The 26,630-nt window shown below is 37.9% G+C and overlaps 1 protein-coding gene across 1 annotated transcript in view; it reads left to right on the top strand.

Annotated features, from left to right (window-relative positions):
- Positions 1-26,630, top strand: part of SATB2 (SATB homeobox 2) — a 199,620-nt gene that overhangs the window by 115,496 nt on the left and 57,494 nt on the right. The window contains exon 7 of the mRNA XM_070388657.1: positions 8,834-9,306. Within this exon, the coding sequence (XP_070244758.1) occupies positions 8,834-9,306 (473 nt within the window). The remainder of the gene's footprint in view (positions 1-8,833; positions 9,307-26,630) is intronic.

Raw genomic sequence — 26,630 nt, forward strand, 5'->3', positions numbered from 1 at the left:
TTCCTTCCCAGGCACTTCTCATTCCACAAATTACCTTTACAGACTTTGGCAACAGTAGAATCAATGGCAGAAAGTGAAGAGGAACTAAAAAGCCTCTTAATGAAAGTGAAAGAGCAGAGTGAAAAAGTTGGCTTAAAGCTCAACATTCAGAAAACGAAGATCATGGCATCTGGTCCCATCATTTCATGGCAAATAGATGGGGAAACAGTGGAAACAGTGTCAGACTTTATTTTTTTGGGCTCCAAAATGACTGCAGATGGTGATTGCAGCCATGAAATTAAAAGACGCTTACTCCTTGGAAGGAAAGTTATGACCAACCTAGATAGTATATTCAAAAGCAGAGACGTTACTTTGCCAACAAAGGTCTGTCTAGTCAAGGCTATGGTTTTTCCAGTGGTCATGTATGGATGTGAGAGTTGGACTGTGAAGAAAGCTGAGCGTCGAAGAAGTGATGCTTTTGAACTGTGGTGTTGGAGAAGACTCTTGAGAGCCCCTTGGACTGCAAGGAGATCCAACCAGTCCATTCTAAAGAATTTCTTTGGAAGGAATGATGCTAACGCTGAGACTCCAGTACTTTGGCTACCTCATGCGAAGAGTTGACTCATTGGAAAAGACTCTGATGCTGGGAGGACTTGGGGGCAGGAAGAGAAGGGGATGACAGAGGATGAAATGGCTGGATGGCATCACTGACTCGATGGACGTTGAGTTTGAGTGAATTCTGGGAGTTGGTGATGGACAGGGAGGCCTGGCGTGCTGCAATTCATGGGGTCGCAAAGAGTCGGACACGACTAAGCCACTGAACTGAACTGAGAATCAAATTCACTGTGAATTAAATTGCAGCTCTGATGTAAAACTCTGGAAGCAGTTGTATTTTTAATGTCTCTTTAATAAGTAAGCATTTTGGCTTTATTGAGGATGTGTTCTGTTATGAATGGGAGCATTGCTTTTGCTATGAGAGGCAGCACTTCATTTTATTCTTTATGTTTTTTAGAATTTCTGATCCATCGCTAAGTGTTGTAGAGATAAGATGAACCGTTAGGACCAGGGCTTACCTTTGGTCTTGGTTTAATTTAAGTCAGGCTTAACATGATATTTTCCATCAGAGTGAAAAAGCAAAATACAAAATCAGGCACTGCTGTTATGTCTACATTTTAGTCACTATGATTATTTTCAAGTAATTTAAAAAGAAAGAACAGGGGAAGAAGAGAGGGAAGGAGGAAGAGAGGAATGAAAGGAAGGATGGGAGGAAGGTCAGAAAGAAGAGAGAAAAGAAGTAATGAATGTTCAAGCTTACTTTTCAGGTTGAGTCTGGTACAATGTGATGCTCCTCTGACTTTTTTTTTTCAAGTATTTGTATTCTTATTTCTGTGACATAAGAGGCTAAAATATTATTCTGATATTATTTGTATAAGAGTGGCAGCAGAAGAAAATGTTTTTCAGATTTGACAAAATCTATGCAAACTACTCCTGAAACTATGACCAGCCTTGTTCAGTAAAAATAAAGCCTGTTGGTGATCATTTGATTTTCAGCCATTTTTAAAGTTGGGATGATGATTTTTTTTCTTTATTATTTGAAGTAAAGAATTTGACTTTTATTGATAGAGCTGTCAAGGCCCGGGAAATGTTGATGAAGCCTCATTCCTTGACCAAACTTAAGACAAGCTCTTGAACCTTTTCCTAGGCCCATCTGTGCACTTCCTTGTAAAATCCAGTTTTATGAGAACCCTGCTAAGTCAGTTTAACCACAACCTGCTTGATATCTGATCAGCCTCGATATCTCATTCTTATCGGGTTCCTCATCCTCTAACATCCCCTAGGTGATGTCTGATCACCCTGGCCTGTCTTCAGCAAAGAATCCTGTTAGTTCAGTTTAGCTAGAATCCTTCTTACTCATGACGTTTCCTTTTGGTTATTTTCCACCTCTGACCCCCAGACTCTTCCTTGGCTGTACATTCCCACTTTCTCATGCTGTTTTTGGAGTTGGCCCCAGTCTCTTTCCCCGACTGTAATATCCCATTGCAGTGGTCCCTAGACCTGTTGTGATGCTCCTGAATAAGGTTTGCTTTAACATCTTTAACAACATAGAGGGTATCTTTATTCTCATAGGTAAAATTTTAACACTGGTAACCTGTGTATGGGCAGAACCTAGTTTTCAGAAGTATTTTGTTTGGCTTTTCTTGTGTTTTGAAAATAGAGTTATTTGCCAGTTTCTAAATTTAGGAGCTATCCTGCAAAAATCCAGATTTAAAAAAAATATTATTTTTGGAAACAACATCTAAAGAAATGACAATATGAGAAAGACAACTGGCTGAGTCAAGGTAGTGACTACTCTCTTTGGACTGGAAGACTTTCTCTCCAAGTATCTCTGTGGCTGGCTTCCCTGGCTGTTGTGCTCTACCTGGCTGTGTAGGCATTTGAATTTGCAATGCCTTCATTATGGTTTACTAATGAGTTAGTACTTCATGGTGTGGCCACATGTCACTAGAAAGATACTTCCTCAGTCACTGTTCTAAACTATATGAAATTATAAGGATCTGGGAACTCATTAGAAAAGGGGAATTATTATGTATAATCTTAAAGGATGTGAAGAACTGACTCATTAGAAGTAAGACCCTGATGCTGGGAAAGATTGAAGGCAGGAGGAAAAGGGGATGACAGAGAATGAGATGGTTGGATGGCATCACCGACTCAGTGGAGATGAGTTTGAGGAAACTCCGGGAGTTGGTGATGGACAGGGAAGCTGGCATGCTGTAGTCCATGGGGTCTCAAAGAGTCGGACACGACTGAACGACTGAATTGAACTGAACTGACTGAATCTTAAAGGAATATGGACTGATGTTATTCTGATTCTTATTGCACCAGTATCATAGAGATTTCACAGAGCTCAAGAAAGTAACTCAAATGTAATTAAGTACTGAAAAATGAAAATAGTGACATTTTGGAAAATTAGCTTTTGATCAAAGAATGTTTGCATTAACAGGATATTTCTTCTTCTTTTTTTTTTTAGTAGAAAAAGAAATGAATAAAATGTCTACTTCTTACGTACCTGAAAACATAATATACTAACTTGAATTTGCCTTTATTTTGGCTGAATTAAAAAGCAAGCAAACAAAAGTGAATTGAATGTCTGAGGGCAAGTATTTCTGCCTGAAAAGTATGACTTTATTCTGGAAACTTTGTTCTTCATTTATTGATGTGGTGTATCACATTGATAAATTTGTGGATATTGAAAAATCCTTGCATCCCAGGGATATATTCCACTTGATTGAATTCAGATTGCTAGTATTTTGTTGAGGATTTTTGCATCTATATTCATCAGTGATATTTGGCGTATAATCTTTTTTTTTTTTTTTTTGTAGCACCTTTATCTGATTTTGGTATAAGGGTGATGGTGGCCTTGTAAAATGAGTTTGGGAATTTTATTTCCTCTGCAATTTATGGAACCTTTTCAGAAGGATGGGGGTTAGCCCTTCTCTAAATGTTTGATAGAATTCACCTGTGTAGCCATCTGGGACTTTTGTTTGTTGGGAGGGTCAGTGCTTGTGATTGGTCTGCTAATGTTTTCTATTTCTTCCTAATTCAGTCTTGGGAGCTTGTGACTTTCTAAGAATTTGTCCATTTCTTTCCGGTTGTCCGTTTTATTGGCATACAGTTGCTTGTGGAAATCTCTTATGATCTTTTGTATTTCTGTGGTGTCAGTTGTAAAGTTTCCTTTTTCATGTCTAGCTTTATTCATTTGAGTCCTCTCTTTTTTTTCTTGATGAGTCTGGCTAAAGGTTTATCAATTTTGTTTATCTTTTCAAAGAACCGACTTTTAGTTTCATTGATTTTTGCTATTGTCTTCTTTGTCTCTGTTTTATTTATTTCTACTCTGATGTTTATGCTTTTTTTTTTTCTTTCTGCTAACTTTAGGTTTTTTGTTTGTTTGTTTTTCTTTCTCTAGTTGCTTTAGGTGTAAGGTTTGGTTGTTATTTGAGATTTTTCTTATTTCCTGAGGTAAGATTGTATTGCTATACTTTCCTGTTAGAACTGCTTTTGCTGCATTCCATAGGTTTTGGATCATTGTGCTTTCATTTTCATTTGTTTCTAGATACTTTATTTCCTCCTTGATTTCTTCAGTGATTCATTAGTTATTTAGTAACATCTTATTTAGCCTCCACCTATTTGTGTTTTTTTTTTTAAATAGTTTTTTTCTTGTAGTTTATTTCTAATCTCATAGCACATGGTCAGAAAAGATGCCTGATACAATTTTAATTTGCTTAAATTTACCAAGGCTTGCTTTGTGTCCCAGCACATGGTTGATCCTGGAGAATATTCCATGTGCACTTGGGAAAAATGTGTATTTTGTTATTTTTCAATAGAATGCTCTATAAAAATCAGTTAAGTCCATCTGGTCTAATGTAACATTTAAGGCCTTTGTTTCCTTACTGATTTTCTGTTTGGATGATATGTCCATTGACAAAAGTGGAGTGTTAAAGTCACCCACTATTATTGTGTTAATTTCTCCTTTTATGGCTGTTAGCATTTGCCTTATATATTAGGTGCTACTGTTTGTTGTATGTATATTTACAACTGTTACATCTTCTTTTTGGATTGATCTCTTGATCATTGTATAGTGTCCTTTTTTGTCTCTTCTAACAGTCTTTAAAGTCTATTTGTCTGATATGAGCATTGCTACTTTAGCTTTTTTTTGATTTCCCTTTGCACGGAATACCTTCTTCCATACCCTCTTCACTTCTTTCAGTGAGGAACTTACAATAGCAACTTCTGTCCTATGAAAACTGTGTTAGATTACCTTGCTTAAAGTCTCTTAACTATTTGCTTGGTTTGATTTTAAGTGTGTCTTATTACAATACCTGAAAAATGTTTGCCTTTAGAGGATAAGATTAAAATAATTTGTTTACCTTGAACTTTATGAAGGAAAGGTGAATACAAAATACATGAGTTACATCGAAAGGATTAAGTTATAAATTGAAGTCTTAAAGAAGTTTGAAGTAAACTTTTGACTTATTTAGGAGTTCATAGGAAAGTTAAGCACCATTCAGTTTTTTAAAAAATCATGAAAAAATATTGTATATGTCTGAATATAAGGTGCTCCCAAGATATGGATGTCTATGTGCTTTACCAGTTAGAAGTTTTAAATATACAAAATCTTTAGACATGTAATAAAATGAGCAGATATTACTTCCTTGTATGTATTTAAAAATCACGTTATATGAAATATTAATTTAGAAATATTACTTTCTTGATTGATTTTTTTCAAATACTTTACGTATGATTTGATTCTAGTGACTTTGTCATCTCTAAATTCCCTGTTTTGAGTCATCTTACCCAGTTTTCCAGCACACATCACTTTTGCCTAAATATTTTGAGATTCAGTACTTTTTGTTTTGAACTTTATTTTGTATTAGGGTATAGCAAGTTAGCAGTGTTGTGATAGTTTCAGGCCAACAATGAAGGAACTCTGCCATACGTATTCATGTACGCATTTTCCCCCAAGCCTCTCTCCCATCCAGACTATCACATAACATTTAGCAGAGTGCTATGCAATAGGTCCTTGCTGGTTATCCATTTTAAATATAGCAGTGTATACACGATCATCCCAGACTCCCTAACTGCCCCTTTCCCCTGGCAGCTATATGTTCGTTATCTTAGTATGTGAGACTCAGTACTTTTTTGATCAATTATGACTCTATCACTGTAAGCCATGTGCCAATTTACAAGCACTGTTTGCATATTGAAAGGTGCAATTATTTAAAAAATTTGTCTTACAGGTGAATACTTTTCTGCTTTCTAGCATGTAATCACTCAAAGTAGTTTTCTTTAAAGTTATATCAATACACTTTTGCATAATCATATACAACATTTCCAATTGTAAGAAAAAATTACTTCCATGCAGAATTTTTGCTTTATCAGATTTTTGGGGAATTCCCTGGCAGCCCCGTGGTTGGTATTACATGCTCTCACTGCCAGGGCCTGGGTTCAGGCCTGGGGAAATATTCACAGAATAGCACAAGCAGAGTGTCAAAATAAAAACAACAGCATAACACAGTTTTTGTTAGATTATATCCACAAGCATTTAAAGCTGGCAAAGATAGAGGTTGATTCAGCCTAATGTGTTTTCCCCAAACAAACCTTAACTTTACATAATAATGTAATACAGAGATTTAGATAAGGATTTGATTTGATATGATGTGACTTTTTTTTTCTTTTTTGATGTGAGTCTTTCTTGTGAAATATTCCTGAGGGAAGAAAAGACTGCCTCTTGTTTGAACATATATGATACTTTCCTTTTTCTCCCTTTCAAAGTTATTCCTTAAATCTTTACTAAAGTACAATAAAACATATAAGAAAAATAACCTGGAGAAAGGGAGAATTTTATTTAATAGTAAATCAGTTCACTTCAGTTCAGTCACTTAGTCACGCTTCCCTGTCCATCACCAACTCCCGGAGCTTACTCAGATTCATGTCCGTTGAGTCGGTGATGCCATCCAACCATCTCATCCTCGTCGTCCCCTTCTCCTCCTGCCTTCAATCTTTCCCAGCATCAGGGTCTTTTCCAGTGAGTCAGTTCTTTGCATCAGGTGGCCAAAGTGTTTGAATTTCAGCTTCAACATCAGTCCTTTTAATGAATATTCAGGGCTGATTTCCTTTAGAATTGACTGGTTGGATCTCCTTGCAGTCCAAGGGACTCTCAAGGGTCTTCTCCAACACCACAGTTCAAAAGCATCAATTCTTCGGCGCTCAGCTTTCTTTATAGTCCAACTCTCACATCCGTACATAACAATTGGAAAAACCATAGCTTGGACTAGATGGACCTTTGTTGGCAAAGTAGTGTCTCTGCTTTTTAACATGCCATCTAGGTTGGTCATAGCTTTTCTTCCAAGGAGCAAGTGTCTTTTAATTTCATGGTTTTAGTCACTATCTGCAGTGATTTTGGAGCCCAAGAAAATAAAGTCTCTTACTGTTCCCATTGTTTCCCCATCTATTTGCCATGAAGTGATGGGACCGGATGCCATGATCTTACTTTTTCACTCACGTCTTTCACTTTCATCAAGAGGCTCTTTAGTTTCTTTGCTGTCTATCATAAGGGTGGTGTCATCTGCATATCTGAGGTTATTGATATTTTTCTTGGCAATCTTAAAAGTAGGTTAAAGGCTAACAGGGTTTTTCCAAGAGAATGCACTGGTCCTAGCAAACAAATGGCAAATCAAGGTGATATTATTAATTTTGTGAGACTTTTTCTTATTCTGGTGCATATCACAATCATTAAAATATCCATGTCTTAAAGATACATTCCTATAGAAAAGATACCAAGTGAGGAGTTGAAAGGGTATACTATGAGACAGGCCTTTTATATAAATGTCTCCATAGTTGTATAATAGTATTTATGTGAGATTTTTTATTCAGTTCAGTTGCTCAGTCGTGTCCGACTCTTTGCGACCCCCATGAATCGCAGCACACCAGGCCTCCCTGTCCATCACCAACTCCTGGAGTTCACTCAAACTCACGTCCATCAAGTCAGTCATGCCATCCAGCCATCTCATCCGCTGTCATCCCCTTTTCTTCCTGCCCCCAAGTCCTCCCAGCATCAGAGTCTTTTCCAATGAGTCAACTCTTTGCATGAGGTAGCCAAAGTACTGGAGTTTCAGCTTCAGCATCAGTCCTTCCAAAGAACACCCAGGACTGATCTCCTTTAGAATGGACTGGTTGGATCTCCTTGCAGTCCAAGGGACTCTCAAGAGTCTTCTCCAACACCACAGTTCAAAAGCATCAATTCTTCGGCGCTCAGCTTTCTTCACAGTCCAACTCTCACATCCATACATGACCACTGGACAAACCATAGCCTTGACTAGACAGACCTTTGTTGGCAAAGTAATGTCTCTGCTTTTCAATATGCTATCTAGGTTGGTCATAACTTTCCTTCCAAGGAGTAAGTGTCTTTTAATTTCATGGCTGCAGTCACCATCTTCAGTGATTTTGGAGCCCCCCAAAATAAAGTCTGACACTGTTTCCACTGTTTCCCCATCTATTTGTCATGAAGCGATGGGACCAGATGCCATGATCTTCGTTTTCTGAATGTTGAGCTTTAAGCCAACTTTTTCACTCTCCACTTTCACTTTCATCAAGAGGCTTTTTAGTTCCTCTTCACTTTTTGCCATAAGGGTGGTGTCATCTGCATATCTGAAGTTATTGATATTTCTCCCAGCAATCTTGATTCCAGCTTGTGCTTCTTCCATCCCAGCATTTCTCATGATGTGCTCTGCATATAAGTTAAATAAGCAGGGTGACAATATACAGCCTTGACGTACTCCTTTTCCTGTTTGGAACCAGTCTGTTGTTCCATGTCCAGTTCTAACTGTTGCTTCCTGACCTGCATAGTAATTAATTTGGCAGAAGATGTTGTTCTTGACATTTCATGATACTCATGAACTGCACAATTAACCACAAACTACAGAAGATTAAAACAGCTTTTTTTTTTTTTTTTTTTTTTTACCACAGTGGATGATGAAGGAGGTGATAGAGGTTGGAAACATGAGAAGATTTAGAATTTGTAATAACCATTTCTGTCTTGGCTATTTAATAGAATGCCTACTTTTAGAAATTTAAAAAAGGCAAATATTTTTATTTTCATATCATAACCTATGGAAAAATCTATTATTGTAACATTTTTTCAGGAAAAGATGACTCACTTTTACTCTGGGTCTTCCAGCTTTGTATGAAAAAAATCTTTTTAATTAATATACCAAAAATATAATTTAAAACTACATGTATCAGCAACAAATTATACTAATGATGATAATGACAAATTATCATTTTTATCTCTTAACAGTGGAAAGAGTGGAACGAGAAAACCTTTCAGACTATTGTGTTCTGGGCCAGCGTCCAATGCATTTACCAAATATGAACCAGCTGGCCTCCCTGGGGAAAACCAACGAACAGTCTCCTCATAGCCAAATCCACCACAGTACTCCAATCCGAAACCAAGTGCCCGCATTACAGCCCATCATGAGCCCTGGTCTTCTTTCTCCCCAGCTCAGTCCACAACTTGTCAGGCAACAAATTGCCATGGCCCATCTGATCAACCAACAGATTGCCGTTAGCCGGCTTCTGGCTCACCAGCATCCTCAAGCCATCAACCAGCAGTTCTTGAACCACCCACCTATTCCCAGAGCAGTTAAGCCAGAGCCAACCAACTCCTCTGTGGAAGTATCTCCAGATATCTACCAGCAAGTCAGAGATGAGTTGAAGAGAGCCAGTGTGTCCCAAGCTGTCTTTGCAAGAGTGGCATTCAATCGCACACAGGTACCATTAGCATTAAACATCATAATGTTTATATCATGTTAATGATATATCATGTATCATGTTAATACTATGGACACGTTGTGACAAATATTGTTTATCTCTTTAAAATTTTTCTGTGGATCTCAGAGCACATAGAATCATATTAATTAATAATCTTTAGTTCGTGAAATACTATCACCATTGATCTACGCTTGGCTATGATTAATTTCAGTGACGTAATGAATATCTGTGAACTCACTACCCAACTCAGCACCTGAAATGTTACTAGTGACGTGGGTCTCTTTATGTACTTCTCCTTCCGCCCTCTTTTCCATTTACTTTCCCCAGATGTAACCCTGATCTTGAATTTTGTGATTATCATTCCTTGTTTTTATTTTTAAAAAAACTAGTTCTAAACTTACTGTATCTTTGAACTTTACAAAAAATATTATTATATGTTATCATTTTCATAATTTTTAATAAACCCTTCAAAATGTATAAGTTAGATTTAAGATACTGGTAAAGTAGTATTGATAAAGGGGTTCCCAAGTGGTGCTAGTGGTAAAGAACCCGCCTGTCAGTGCAGGAGACGTAAGAGAGACAGGTCAATTTCTGGGTTGGGAAAATTACCTGGAGGAGGACTTGGCAGCCCACTCCAGTATTCTTGCCCAGAGAATCCCCATGGACAGAGGAGCCTGGAGGTCTGCAGTCCATAGGGTTACACAGAGTTGGACATGACTGAAACGACTTAGCACAACGTAGTAATTGGTAGTTGACTCATTTTTTAATATTTTGAGAGAATTATATGCCAATATAATATTAAATGATAGACAGTGAACGGTTTAGCTATGTCTTATTTTATTGAAGGCTGCTTATAATCAAGAAGTTCTTTCCCACCAGTACTAAATGTGAGTGTGCATTAGAATTACTTGGAAGACTGTTAGATTGCTGGCCCACTTCCTAGAGTTTCTGATTCACAGGTCTAGGGTGGGACCCAGAAATTTGCATGTCTAACAAGATCCCAGCTGGTCCTGATGCTGGTCTTAGGTCACATTTTGAGAACTGCCAATCTAGCTCTTATGCCATCGTCCCTTTGGTGTCTGTAGGAATTTGGTTCCAGGACCCTTGCAAATACCAAAACCCATAGATGCTCAAGTCCCTTATGTAAAATGGTGCAGTACAGTTGGTCCGCCCTATCTGTGGATTTTGCATCCACAGACACAGAGGACCAATTGTATGAGTACCCAAAAAATAAAAGTGCCTAATCTTAAGGAGGTAACAATCTGGTAGTGAAAAGTAGAATGTACTCAGATAAATAAAATGTGAAGTCAGGAGAATAATGTAAGATAATTGTGAGCAGTGACTGCAATGGGTATTTGTGAGGAGTTGGGGTTAGGCATACTTACAGTAGAGTAAATAAGTGAGTAAGCAAGTGAGTCTTTAAGAGGACAGTGGGTTTAAGTTAGTCACCCTACTAAATGCAAGGCAGGAAACAAAGCTCTCTGCAGATGCAAAGATGAAAAAAATTGTGAGTGAACACATATGTGAACAACTGACTTGAGTATGAAGGTTTCTGGATAGTTAGACCTTGAACGATGAATAAAATTTAATGGGCAAACATGGAGAAGAAGGGTATTTTAGGTTAAAACACACACACACACACACACACACACACAACACAAGAAAAGGGTTGAGTCAGAAAAAGTCAGGACCAGCTGATAGTTGATAGCAAAGCTAGATAATATGACTTAAAGGTAGAAGAACAGATCCACAAAGATCTTAGGTTCGTGCTAAGAACTTTGAACTGTGTTTAATGAGCAGTGGAAACCACTGAAGGTTTTATGTAGGGATATTCTTTCATCAAATGATCAGAATTGGATGTTAGGAATACTTTTTTTCCCATCAAGAGGGTAGGAATTTTACTTAGGAGGCTGCCTTATGTGTGCGGCTGAAATGCATAGAAGTTTTGAACAAGACTGGTGGCAATGGAGTGGAGGGTAATGTCAAAAAGCATTGTGAGAGTAAAGTTGACAGAAATTGCAACTGCCTGGAGTAGAGATAACGCTAGGCTTTGAACCTCATGACTACCAATGAAGCGTAATTATTTAGAGAATCAAGGAGGGCATTGAAAGAGATGGTTGGAGTAAGGTTAAAGTGATTATTTTGGGCTGTTTTGACTTTGGGCTATTTGACTTTGAAGTGCTAGTAGACTCCTTAAGTAAAGATGTGTAGCAGTCATTGAAAATAAGAGTTTAGTGCTAAAAATAGTTGTTAGGGTCAGAGAAAGAGATTAGAAATTTATTCACAAAACCTGGAATTTAACAGGACAGCAGAGGGAGGGGAGAAGCCACCAGCACTACTAACACCAAGGAAAAGAGACCACGAAATGCCAGGAGAGGTGGGGCAGGTGAAGGTAGAAGAAAAGGGAGATGCTGATAAAGTATAGAGGATTTGGGCTGAGAGTCTCCAGAGGAGACTCTTCCATGTGGGGAAAACTACGGAGTCTAGGGAGGGGAAGTCTGAAACCATGCCATGAGATTTGGTGTTTGGTTGGGAGAAATCCTTGGCAAGCTTTAGAGTATAATTTCATTAGAGTGGTGAGGGAAGGAGCCAGAATTTAGGAGTTAAGGAGTGATTAACTGTCAAGGATACAGAAGCAGTGGCTGTAAATCACTCTTTCCAAAATTTGGTGTTGAAAGGGAGACCAGAAATGGGTTGACAGTTCTGAAAGTGAGAGGGAGTCAATTTGAGACAGAAGAATTAGCTTGGGCCTCAGCTGAAGTCAAACAGCATGAACGAGTGATGGAACCAACCATTGTGGTTTGGTAACAGTCTTCAGCCACGGTGAAACTGCAGGAGTAGGATCAGGGAAGAAAGGCAGTGGGCTTGCTTGAGATTTGGTGCTGACAGATTAGGTATGGCGGGAGACCAAGAGGGGTGAAACCTCCTGCTCCCTTGACGCTTAGCTAACGTATACATTCTGTTATTGACAGAGCCTGTTGCATCATTTGAAAATGAGTTCAGAGGTTCACAGAGGGCTACACGTGTTCCAGATGTCACTAAACCACTATTCTGTTGTGGCTTAAAGTACTAGGGTAGCGTGTATGTGTCCACAGTTATCTGGATTGAGCCCATAGGAGTGCTTATCTTCTTGAGCAAGTCTGTTTCATACTATTATAAAACACGAAGTAGAAGGATGTGTACTTAAGTCTATATTTTGCAGTTCTCTGTGTGTATGTGCTCTCTTTCATCTATCATTCATGTGCATGAATAGGCATTTCAAGGCTAGTCAACATTTTATTGCTGGTTATTTATATACCTCCTTTGGATAAGGATAAGTTTGAGAGCATGGTTGTATTGCTTTGGATTTTAGAATTAGTGTATGTAGTATACAGTTTACTAAATAGCATGAAGCATGAGAAAAGACTCCCAATGAGGCTAGACCAAGGCAGGCCGTGTTGGTAGGAAGAAATGCTCTGCCAAAGCCCTGGGCCCTGGAGGCCTGTCTTCTCCTGCACAGTCCTTTTTGTCTGTTTTTTTGGAATTAATGATTTTTCTTTGCCATTGCCATCTTTCAAGTGCCAAGTTATAAAAGGTCTAAATGAAGCACAGAACACATTTTATTATTTTCTTCCTGCGATTAAATTTGTAAGATGGCTACACTCAGAAACAAACATTCACTTTCAATCAACATGAGCTTGAGTTCATGGGCCTGCCTTGAGGATTTCAAGTGGAAAATGCATAGGAATGTATGAGTATTTCATTTTAAATTTCTGCTTTTAATTTGGGAAAGCTTTTTATCCCTCTGGGATCATAACCTGTTGTGTATAAAGCCCAGCCTAATCAAGGTAGATGGTATTGACAGAATGACATAGTTTGAACCTAAGCTGGAGGTCAACAGGCAGATTGTTTCTGCTGTATATGCTGTAGTCACTACAGCAAAGGTCGGACAGCTGGGTTTCACCAGCAACATTGTTAAATGGAAGATATGGTCTACTATGCCCCATGAAACCAACCATGGATTTTCCAAATAATAGGCTCTCTTGAATGGAATCAGAAATATGTGAGTGATAAAATAACTTGTTAAAAAATAAAAATTAACTTTGTAGATAATAACATAAATGAGTTGTTAATCTGTGGACAGTAATGAATCTCAACATTTTTTTTTTTTTCTTCAAAGCAAACAGAATCAGAACCATTTATTTTTGATGGACACCTAAGACGAGTTCTAGTCTTGTACTCAGTTGTTTTACTGATATGTAGTATATGCTTGGGCTTTTTCAGTGGCTCGGTGGGTAAAAAATCCACTTGCAGTGCAGGAGATGCACTGATCCCTGGAGCATATTCTCAGTTTACTGAGTATTTTTCATAAATAGTTCATGATATCTATTATTCACTTATTATCAAATTCAGTAAAAAGCATTTTGATTTGTTACACTATAGTTTGTGTTCCTGGATTTGTTCTTGATGATTGGACCAAGAATAAATCTAGTAATTAATTTCTCTGTTTTGTATGTGTGTATGTGTACATGTAGAACAAAAATCACATGCACAGCGTTCACAAATGAATTGAGTTGTTAAAAAAAAAAGCCTAGTTCTTCATGTTTAAGACTTCCAGATGAAAAACTGAAATTCATAATAAATAGCGTTTGAAAAAGCAGTTCTTCAAGGAAAAACTTAATTACTTTGTATGTCTGATCCATTGTCACTATATCATTTGTTGATGTAAAATAACAAAATTAAGGGGGAAGGAACCGTATTTCCAAGAACTTGCTTTTTAATACATTGTAATTCTTATCAGCTTGTCTTTTAAAAACAGAAAATACATTTGTTTGATAAAATGATCTCCTACCCATACTTCTTGACAAGGTCCTGACTTCTGCCAGAGTCAGAGATCGACAACCTTTTGCCATTCTGATTTTATTTATTATTATTTCTTACACTTCTCTGTTAGTTTGTTAATACTGTCTAAACTAAGAACATAAATTAAGTCACATGTTCCAGGCAAGGGAAACAGCACATTTGAGATCATGCAGTACCAGGATATTGAATCTTCAGCGTGAGCATGAGACTAATATAATTCCAGATACAGGGAGTGGCAGTGTGGTGCATCATGTCTGTGCCACACGCATGATTTGTTGTTGTTGTTCAGCTGCTGAGTTGTGTCTGACTCTTTGCTACCCCCTGGACTGTAGCCCACCAGGCTTCTCTGTCCATGAGATTTCCCAGGCAATAATACTGGAGTGGGTTACCATTTCCTCCTTCAGGGGATCTTCCCCATCCAGGGATCAAACCCACATCTTCTGCATTGCAGGCAGATTCTTTACTACTGAGCCAGCAGAGAAGCTCCATCTTACATGGTGGAAGCCTATTTTTGCCATTCTGACCTTATATAAAATATACTCTGAGCACATCACTTTTTCCTTTGCTAGTCTTCTGAAAGAAAAGGTTAGCCCTACTTCTGGAGACTTTTATGACAAATGGGAGCCTATGAGAATAGTAGGAGAAAAGTGATATTTTCTGACTTGGTCATTAATATTCTGGCAATCCTATGACACATTACTAAGCATTTCTGTTACCTGTGGTCACAAAGTGCTATGATACACAGGAGGAGGCTGAGGCAGATCACAAGCCTCCTCTGGTTTCCATCCTTCACTCCTCCAGCACCGCCTCCTATCCTACTTCTAAGTCATGGTGTCTGCTGGTGGGCTCTTCATTCAAAGGACTTTCCTCAGCCTACTGGATTTTCCTTTGCTTGCACTGACAGAGAGCTGGAAGCGCTTAATAGGTGTCTGATAGGTGCAGGAGGATGAAAGCCCAGCTCCTTGCCTCCTGTCGCAGGGACAGTGCTGACCTGTGACTTTCACTCCAGAGCTGTCTGCAGACTGGGCTGAGGCTGAGGCTTTGCTTACACTTCTTCCCTTTTCTGTCCTGCTTCTCCCACTCTGTCACAAGTTTCACTCAGAAGCACTTCCTAAATAAATCACTTGTGTAGGAATCTTTATCTCAGGATGTGCTTTTTATCTCAGATTACAGATCAAGGTCATTGCTAGTCTAATTGACATTTGGTTATGCCATAGGATAGTAGTTTGAATAAAACATATCTTTACTTTTATACCTACTACCTTCAGAAATCTAAGGCAAGATGTTATTATGGAAATAGTATAGAGGTTTTTATGGTACCACTTTGGTTTAAAAATATTATCAGTGTTGAGCCTGGTAGGCTGTAGTCCATGGGGTCGCTAGGAGTCGGACACAACTGAGCGACTTCACTTTCACTTTTCACTTTCATGCGTTGGAGAAAGAAATGGCAACCCACTCCAGTGTTCTTGCCTGGAGAATCCCAGGGACAGAGTAGCCTGGTGGGCTGCCATCTCTGGGGTCGCAGAGAGTCGGACACGACTGAAGCGACTTAGCAGCAGCAGCATAGAATTATATAGGGTTTTTTTTTTTTTCTTTACTGTACTACTTTCTCTTAAATACATTATAACTATTGTGATTTTTAACTGAGTCCCCTGAATTCAATGGGCTGGTGTGGATATTAGCCAGATTTACTTATAGATGTTGAATGTGGAGGGATTGGTTAGAGGGAGGGGAGAGAAAGAGAAGGAATGAGACAGAAACAGACATTGGATATGAGGCCCTATGAGATCTTTCAGCCTTGACATAAAACCATCCTTACTGAGTCTCAAAGGTGCATTATGTGATTTACTTGAGTTTCAAAGTAGCTTTGCTTCTCTGTCCTGCCCTATCTCCAGTGCTCTGTCAATGATGCAAATGGGTTCTGTTAGACTGATAATTTTGAGAAGAGGACCTCTGTAGGGTTTTATTTTTTTTTGCATATTCATTTTCCCTTGCTTCTATCCCAAATTTATTTTAGCATTGGCACACTTAGCAGCCCTATGGACATGAAATAAGTTGCCTGGCTATTTTCTGTGTTTACCTCTTTGCATTTTGACAATTTGGTTATGAATCCTAACCTATAGCATTCTTTTGCCCCTTGTCACTTTATGGACTTAAGAAAATCAGTAAGAGGCTTTTGAAGATATGAAAAGGTTTGTGACTATTTTACAACTTAATATTACCCAGGAATGGTTGTGGGATGTCCACTGACCTATAATAAGAATGGTTTCATGAAATATGTACAATGAATCTTCCTTAATAGATAAACTATTCTCTAATTTATTTAAAATCCAATGACCTACATATTCATGTGTTCAGAAATCCCCCATTTACTAGCATCGTTTCTCCTTTGAGACCTTCCATTTGAGCAAATCTGTTAAATGAAGTAGAGAGGAAGCTTTGATCCAAACTAGGCTAAATCCATTGGAACAAATGCCCTGCCACATGTGAATGGGAGCATTAGAATGCCAGCAAAGGGAAATGAAGGGTTATTCTCTGTCCCTCTGTGCACCTCTATCCCCTTACCCCTCTATCCCCTTCAAAGGTGGGGTTCAGGAAACAGCCATGCACATGGAATTGGCAATAAAAAGTTTGTATCATTTGAACGAAACTTTTGCCACATTCACTTTTGGCGAAGTGCAGTTATTTTTCTTTTTTCTCTAGCAGATTATATGCCATAACTGGGAAAGTTCAGACTCATTTTGTGTCCAGGTAGCTCTTCTGAGTCAGTTCTTAGAAGCATGTTTTCATTAGAAGTCTATGTGTATTTTGCAAAATGTGTTAATCTTCTGTGAAAGAAACCCTTCTAATTTGGTATCCTTAGTTTGTGAAAAAGTCACAGAGTTACACAATTTGCAACATTTTATCAAAGGTCTTTTTTGAGAGAGCTGTTCATCTTATTTTTATCTGATATAGAAGAGAATTTTTAAAATCCTTTGTGAACTCATTTGGTTGATCGATCCTTAGTTTGCATACTTTTAATTTTTTTATGAGACTTTGCAAAAAAAAATCTCTTGTTTATTTATTAAAGCCATATCATTTGAAAAACTTAAGTTCAGGGTCATAAATACAATTTATGAAGCCACTCAGCAACTGGAGAATGTTTTCAACAGATTGGAAAATTAAACTGAGTGATGTATCAGAAAAATTGGCAGTAAGGTCAACAGCTAGAAATGTAAATGTCTTTGTGTGAAATGACATGGACTTTGCTTTTATGCTTTATTGGCACTGTGTTTATAGTATATTCCCACCCACATTATTAAGGTTAAAAATTGAAATGGCACAATTAGGAAGAGATGTGTAGCAACAAAATGAAAATTCGAACAACCAAAATATTTGGAAATCTGAGCTTTAGTATGTTACCTGTTAGTTTTTTCTGAGCGTGGGGAGAAATTTCTATAACTTCTTGTTTGATTTATACTTATTGTTAGCTCAAGGTAGGCATGATTTAGTTACTCATACCATTTGTACATGTAGAAAACTTGACCTCCAAGATATTTATTTTTTTTTTTTTTTCCTCCAAGATATTTAAAACTCTTTCTCAGCATTCAGTAAGATATATGCACTCAGCAATACAGCAATAGAATACAATGCAAGTCCAGGGGTCTTGACTCCATGGTCCAGTGAGCTGGTTATAAAATGACTAGGGAACCTGTGAGAAAAAGGAAATCCAGCCACTGAAAGATGGGCTGTAAATATGAAATGCCACAGATCAGGCATGAACATGTTATTGAGTTTTGAAGCAAATAATATGCCCTCTTTTGATTTCAACATTAAATTAATAAAGTAGGAAAAGAGGGTCCTGCAAGCTTCATAAAATAGGTACTCTTTCATTTCAGAATCACTGGCTTGAATTCATAGATTTAAAGATTATAATAATATTAATATCTCCCAAGACAGCAGTGTCTCAAAGTTATTCAGTGACTTAAGGATGGCCCTCAGGATAGTGGTCTCAATTTAGTCCCTCCTTACATATAAAGACTATCGTTAATTAGCACCTTTTAGGCAATTTTGGGCAAAAAGCATGGGGGATAAGCTGGGTCTGTTTGTGCTCTGGGTAAAGAGAAATTTGATTCAGTATACTAGCGTATTCCCACTCCTAAATCTAGTTGAAACAGAACATTTCATGTAAAAGAAAATATAAAGGCTCCTTTTATCCACCTCCTTCACAAAACTTGTACCAAAGAATCAGAGGATACAGATATGATAGTACAGTGTTCTATTCCTTTCATCCCTGATCAGTGTGAAAAATCCTTAAAAAATAGTTACTGAACTGTTACAAAGTGAAAGAAAGTGAGAATCGCTCAATTGTGTCCAACTCTCTGGGACCCCCAGAGAAGGCAATGGCACCCCACTCCAGTACTCTTGCCTGGAAAATCCCATGGATGGAGGAGCCTGGTAGGCTGAAGTCCATGGGGTCGCTAAGAGTCAGACACGACTCAGCGACTTCACTTTTACTTTTCACTTTCATGCATTGGAGAAGGAAATGGCAACATACTCCAGTGTTCTTGCCTGGAGAATCCCAGGAACAGAGGAGCTGGTGGGCTGCTGTCTATGAGGTTGCACAGAGTCAGACACGACTGAAGTGACTTAGCAGCAGCAGCAGCTCTGGGACCCCAATTCTGCAGGCCAGAATACTGGAGTAGGGTATCTGTTCCCTTCCCCAGGGGATCTTCCAAACCCAGAGATTGAACCCAGATCTCCCGCATTGCAGGCAGACTCTTTACCTTCTGAGTTACAGAGAATTCAAGGGGAATTCCCTGAATTCTCTGCATGCTCATTGCCAAGGGCAAGGGTTCAATCCCTGGTTGGGGAACTAAGATCCCATAAGCTATGGGTATGGCCTAAATAAATAAAATTCAGGGCTTTTTATTTTTACAAAAAAAAAAACACATGCCTTTCGATGATGGTTTTACAATGTCACTATTCTCTAACAAGAAGGGGTTGACTTATTTTGCACAGATGTGGAGTCTCTAACCTGAAATAAGATATTTCACTTCTAGTGAGTGTGTCTCAGTAGAGACCGGCACTTTTAGTGGGAAAGCCTAGTTTTATTAGTTAACTAGTTTCTCCAAATTCTGGATGGTGTTTAAAGTAGGATTTTTATAGAAGAAATACAAGGCAACACTAGCTTTAGGTTCCATTATTTATATGCTTTTCACCTTTGCTTATTCAAAGTAATTAAAAAAATACATGGAGTGTTCCTTTAATGGCCATTGATGGAAATGATGACCACTTGGCCTGGGGTTAAGTGCCTGTTTGTTCAACTAAAGTAAATTCAGTTTGAAGGCCAAAAATTCTGTGAGAAAAATACAATTAAATCAATTTGAAGTCAATTGGAAATTGACAAGGTAGTTTAAATTCTATCTGCAAGTTTTGTGCCTAAAATTATTCCTGTAGACAGCAGTATTTACTTGCAAACTTCTCTGGTCACCACACTCAGTAAGAACTAAGTTTTACATTATGAGCTAGTATGTCTAAGTCACACACACTTAGACATTTGTGCCACATGTATGTGTGTCTGTTTTAAGCTCCACCTTATTTCCAACTATACCAGTATATTTCTTCATGAAAGAGAAAGAAAAAACCTTCATGAAACAATAGAGTATGAAGCACTGTGGTAATTTCTAATCTACTTAACTACATTTTGTTATAAATAAACTACCTATTATATGCTAAATTAATTTTATCAGCCACTAATAATTATGAACATGTTTCAACAATGATGCAGATTAAAGCTGATTTTAAAAGTTACTTGGGGAAAGAAGGTGATTTTACTTTTTTGAAGTATGAATAAATATTAGTTCAGTGCTATCCTGAAATGTCCTTATGGTCATTTTGCTTTATATAATTATTAAATTTTTCTTCACACTCTCCTCTATCCCAAATAATTTTAATTATTCTACTTCCTAGAATTTCTGTATTTATTTTAATTAATATTTTAATATTTTCTGTCTTTATAGGAAGACATCTATAAGTGGAGGGCCTTGAATATGGGATGTTGCAGGTGGAAAATAAATGTACTTTGAAAAAAAAAAGAAATGTACTTTGATATTAGTTCTGTATTTATCCATTCATTTAACAAGGATTTATTAAGCATTCAGAGACTACGCTAGGGTTATAATGAGGGCTAACATTTATTGAACATTTAACACGTATTCAGTACAGTTATAAGCTCTCTAGAGAACCCTATGAAGGAAGTGCAATTATTATCTCAATTTTGCTGGTGAGGAAACTGTGCCATAGGGAGATTAATTAATCTTTGTCCACTTGAAACCCAATTGAACTCAGAAATTTTAACTTCAGAACTCATCCTCATAATCACTTTATTCTCAATCATTTGTTACCATTGACCAGATGATGAAAGACACAAACCCACCCTCAAGGAGATACAAGAATAAATAGACTTTTAAAATTGGTATTCCCACTTTGGTATAATAAGTCCTGTGATATGTTCCATGTATGAGAACAGATGTTTTTAACCCTGGAGGTGATCAAAGCTAAGGCAGAAAATGTTCAGCAAGGAAAAAAAATAATGTTTTATAATTATTTCAGGACAGAGTCAACTCATATGTTTATAGACTGCTTTTCTACTTATATCTGAATGCATTTGATACATTTGAGATATAAATATGCAGGAAAATGTATGTTTTTGTTTTATTTTGTTTTTGAAAGTACTATTTTTGCCAATGTTTTGACAAAGTAGCCAAAGCTAGTAAATTTTTTGGGAAGTTTGCCAACAGTTGTTTCACAGAATACTCATGGAAACTAGGAATAACAAGGGCCCAGCACTTTGTGAATGCAATAGTCATGGTGCCAGGTACTTGAGGTGTTAGTAGAAACCATGTATGTGCCCAGAGCTGAGAACACCACTGGCAAATGTTTCCAAAAGGAACCTGTTCAGTTCTGTATTTGCTTTGCTTTTTGGTGCTAATGTGTTTAGAAAATTTTTACTTAGATTGTGCACAGCCCCTATTTCAGTTCCTAAGACTTCCTAGAGACAAAGGCGGAAGGGATGAGGAAGGAAATAAGATGGGACTATTTATTTAGTTGCTTCTATCATTGCATAGATGAGGTAGGTAGGAAGTAGCCAAGTTGTCAGGAATCTGGTTTTGGCTAAGTTCCTCCATGGTACATGCTCAAGTGTGGTTTGAACAAGGGGGTTACAGTTAAGAAAACACAGACTGCTTTGGTTTCAAGAATGTTCCGTTGCAGGCAATGTTGTGTTGCCAGCTTACTGTATTCTGATGTGGCTGCTGCTGCTGCTGCTACTAAGTCGCTTCAGTTGTGTCCGACTCTGTGCGACCCCATAGACGGCAGCCCAACAGGCTCCCCCATCCCTGGGATTCTCCAGGCAAGAATACTGGAGTGGGTTGCCATTTCCTTCTCCAGTGCATGAAAGTGAAAAGTGAAAGTGAAATTGCTTAGTCGTGTCTGACTCTTAGCAACCCCATGGACTGCAGCCTACCAGGCTCCTCCATCCATGGGATTTTCCAGACAAGAGTACTAGAGTGGGGTGCCACTGCCTTCTCCGTCTGATGTGGCAGGTGGCACAAATGAAGTTTTACTGCATATACTAGAAAGAAAGCTGTGAGGTGACTGTTTCATTTAATAAATTGTAGATTTGGGGAACATGGAATATTTGTTCTAATGTGGGGTTTGCAAGGCCCCAAATTTCAGTATTTATTATCTTATTTGTTTTTAATAGGTTGAAAGAGAAGATCTTGAGTGACTGTTGTGAGTTAGGCTTTTAACATGGTCCATCAGGCTAGCTGGGGCTTTGCTGGTGGCTCAGATGGTAAAGCATCTGCCTACAATGTGGGAGACCTGGGTTCAATCCCTGGGTTGGGAAGATCCCCTGGAGAAGGAAATGGCAACCCACTCCAATATTCTTGCCTGGAAAATTCCATGGAGGGAGGAGCCTGGTAGGCTACAGTCCATAGGATCTCAAAGAGTCAGACACGACTGAGCAACTTCACTATCAGGCTAGCTGCTAACTATTTAGCAAATATGGGACTCCCACTTCCAGAACACTGAAAAAAATATGGTACTCTCTTAGAGCCCTATATGTCTGTATATCCCCAACTAACCACTAAGCACAAAATATACATATTTTACTCCCAAGGAGTTGACTATATGATGGGAGAAAGAGGTTTTATAGTTACACAATGTAAAAGATGCTAAGTGTCGTAAATATAAGATAGAACTAGTGCCATCTCCCTTCAGAGGAGGGAGAAAGTATTGCCAACTGCAGCATATATACATATACAGATATATGCATAGTCTTTCAGTGCATTGCAGAATACATCTCTACAGCATGAACATTTGTCTGCAAATGTTACTTTCGTATATGCACTTATATTTGCAGAGTACATTGATTCCCTCTAAATGCTCAATTCTATCCACCCCCATCATATAAAAGTGCTATATGCATAGACTGTCTTTGCTAATAAAGAAATATTATAAGAAAAGAGAGGTTTTTATTAAACTAATGCAATAACGACATTTTCTTTGAGGATTTAACACATCATTTTTAATAATAAAAATCAAATTGTCATTGTTGTGCCCTGTATACCTTTTATTCAAATCACACTAAATACTCTGCCTTCATGTCTAAGCAGTGCTCTAGGGGCTGATGGGGGAGGTGAGTAGTTTTTAACATAAGGCAAATGAATTTCAGCAGTCAGCTTTGTAGTGGGGTTGTAGATTATGAATATGGGAGCTAGGGAAACCTGTTTATATTTGTAAGCCAAGGGGAGAATGCCTCTCAGGAGTGTCTGGATGGAAATGAGACTGGAGATTAGGAAAGAACCAATTATGTTAGGTCAGCTTTCAGTGGGTAGGATGTCAATACTCTGTTCAGCCAAGTAACTGAGTTCACAGCTTCAACTAACTGTACATTAACCACTGGAATTGAAGCATTCACTTTGTATGATTAGACTAAGAATTTGGTATCACCTGGTTTTCATAAGAAGATACTAGTTCTTGGCTCATGTCAGCTGAAATCAGACATTTCAGAATTGTATTAGTTAAGACTAACTGATAAGCATGCAAAAGGGGTGGTGAAATGTGAAGAGTACCTTCTGAGGGAACTATGTGATGGGTCATGGTGGGTGGCAGGATATGTGGTTAGCCCATATGGGTCCCAAGACCCCTTCCACCTCTGACTTTCTGTAACTTTAATCTGTAATATGGGAGTGTGTGTGCCTTTTAACCTTGTTCGTTGGTTGTGGCATAATTTGTTTGGGTTGAAACCTAACATTTTCAAACTATAATATACTGTGCCTATGATATGATATCTGTGTGACATGATATATGAGTATTTTGGGGGTTGAATTACTTCAAAAGTTTATGTTATAACAAATATGTGAACAGAAATGTAGCTTACAGAAATGAAAATAGTCTCTGGCTAGTTTGAGGCTTTTTCCAAAGAGAAGCACTAGGGTTTGGCTGGGCCAGTTTTTTTAGCACACACCTGGTGTATATCACTTTAAAAAATAAATTATGCCTCATTAAATTACAATTAAATGGAATCATGATCATTTGTTTTTCTGGAAGGAAGATGTTTTGCATATTGAAAGCCTAATTTGTTGCAGGTGACAAAAAGGCTGAACAGATTACCTAATATCACTTCATTTGGGGGGTAATGTTTGCTGGTTAGTTTGTGTATACTCCAATAGTTCAGAATTCTTTTAATGTGGACTGTATTGTTTTCACTTCAGAAAGTCTTCTACTGCTTTACCCATTTTTGTACTGTGTTTTTTTAAGCTTTTAAGGAAACAGAAACTTCTTTTGATATTCTGGATTAGTCGTGCTCTTTCTTTTTGTTCAAATGTTCTAATACTGTCCAATCCTTCACTTAGTCTCCCTCTTTGCCTAGCCTCACCACTATGTCTATAGCTGCCTGTTAATATTATGTACATTTCAAATCCCAGCCAAGTTAAGTACCGCCTCTTCCAAAATGTTTTCCCTGAATACCGCAGTTGGCAATACGTTCACCCTCTTTTGAACTGAAATGGTACTAGTTCTATCTGAAATTTATGACACTCATCATCTTTTACATTGTACTTCTATAAACCACCATATAGTAAACTCCTTGGCAGCAGAATCTACGTCTTGGGAATCCTCCCATTCCCTTATGAGCTTTGTACCAAGTTGCAAATGAGAAATGAATTAATAGACTGATCTGTCATTCCTTGGCAATATGTATATTGAATTTGGGGGTTCTCTAGGTAATCATTGGGAGATATAGCCTAATTGTTGAGAATTTCTAATGTCTGAGAGGTATGAAAAAGAGGTATCTGTTAAAATCTAGTCAGTAATGACCTTTGGTGTCCTCTCCTGCAGTGGCTGGGAGTTCTGATGGGCTCAGGCTCAGATTTCCTAAACCCTGGCCCAGGCTTGGGTTCTCTTCTTGTTCTTAAACGAGTAAAGGCCCATCAAAGGCGGTTTCTCACCTGTCCCAGACAAAGTTTCAAGGGCTAGTGTACAACCTTGGAAGTAAATCTTACAGAGCTAGTCATGGTAATGTTTCCCAGATATTTCTGAGCATGTATTTTGCACACTAGCAATTTGGAGCCAACTATATAAATTGTTGAAGGAATATGAAAGTCATAATAATGTAAATAAGAAAGTGCTTCAACAGAAATGGCAGATTCAAAAACTCTAAGGTCATTTAATTTATCACAAATAAGTATTATTAAAATACTAGAAATCATAAGCATATTGATTTTTCTGTTTAAAAATTAGCCCCAGTTTTTGTTGTTGTTGTTGGTCACATTGCACGGCTTGCAGGATTTTAGTTCCCTAACCAGGGCTCAATCCTGTGCTCACCACAGTGAAAGCACTAACAGTGGTTAGAGTCCTAACTACTGGACGACCAGGGAATTCCTGGCCCCAGCTCTCTGTTTTTCCTTTAGAGATAACCTGTATTAGCAATGAAGCTAGATGGCATTGTATTATCTCTTGTTTGTGCTTTGAAATATTTTGCTTTTATTGAATTTTTTGCCAGCCTCATGTATTGTTTGCTGGTGCTGGAAATATTTTGGAGTTTACAAAACTCTCCATTAAAGGATGAGGGAGAAGGCCAGTGAGAGGCTCTTTTTGCCCAACTCCCTTCTTTTGTCAGTGACCTGTAACCCAAGAGCTGTGGTGGAAGGTGCCTTTCTCCCCTGTGCAGAGGCTTGTTTTACTCCTTTTCAGTCAACATGTTTCTTGGTCTTACACAACCTCAGCTAACACCACAGAGAGAATTGTTTATAATCTCTCCCCTGAGAAGGCTCTGCTGCCTATGATGAGGAAAATACTTAATGACCGCTTTACTCAATACTTACAATATGTTTTAATAAGATTACTGATATGAAATTTTAATAAGCAATATCCTGGTTAATTTATTAATTTCCCTCAGTTTTCACATTCTCAATATTCATGACCTTTCTATTCATAAAAGTATATTTTTATTTGCAATGCCCAGGTACCACGCCATATTCTCTATAGCTCAGGCTGCATAATGGGAATGTCCATGTGATACCTCCTCCCTGGCCGGTTGATCATTAAAATGCCAGACAACTGAGTGGCAAGGGCTTTAGAAATATTTATGTAGGATAAATTATTAATTTATGTTCTATTCAAGACAGTTTCAATATGATAAGCATTTACTTATCTTGATAATTAGATGGAGTGATTTGTGGTATATTTAAGTCATGCCATACATTTTCTTCTGATTTTTTTTTCCCCATGATGATTTTAAACTAACTAAATAAAACATGCTTTACATTCATATGCCTGTAGAATTTTGGCTATATTTTTAAAAATCACTGTTGAAATAGTTAAAAGCACATAACCGAAATGAAGAGGGTTCAACAAAACTACTAAAACTCTTCTTGTGCCCACCAGTTAGCCACTTGTTATTGAACATGTCTGAGGTAAAAGGAATCTGCTTTGGGACCAGGGCTACACAGATGAGACTTGAAGTAAATAATTTAGAACAGTGTTCTCATTCTCTGGGGCAATTCATGGAGGCAGCACTGGCCACCTTGTTGGTTTGAGACTTTATCTTCAATTAGGCGAATGAGACAGAGGCAACAGTATATCCACCAACCCCTGAAAATACAAATATTGTGTCTCATTCACTTCGGAAATGATGCTGATGAGCAGTCATTTACAAGGATGCTTTGTCTTGATTTCTCTTAGAGATGAATTCATTTCCCTGTATGGTTGTCCAACATGTAAAAAATGCAGGGGTAGGAACTCCACAATTTCCATGTGGGGGAAAAAAGGTAAACCACGCTGAACAAAAAGTAAATAAAAGAACTCTGCCCTTCAGAGTGATTTTGTTTTTTATTGATTAGGAATAAACAGATTTACAGTTTTGAACCTGGTCCATGAGAACAAAATTTTTTTTTGTTGTTTCAGTATTTTACACACAAGATCTTTGCCACAAT

Source organism: Bos mutus, chromosome 2 (genome assembly GCF_027580195.1).
Source record: "Bos mutus isolate GX-2022 chromosome 2, NWIPB_WYAK_1.1, whole genome shotgun sequence".
Classification (NCBI taxonomy): Eukaryota; Metazoa; Chordata; class Mammalia; order Artiodactyla; family Bovidae; genus Bos; species Bos mutus.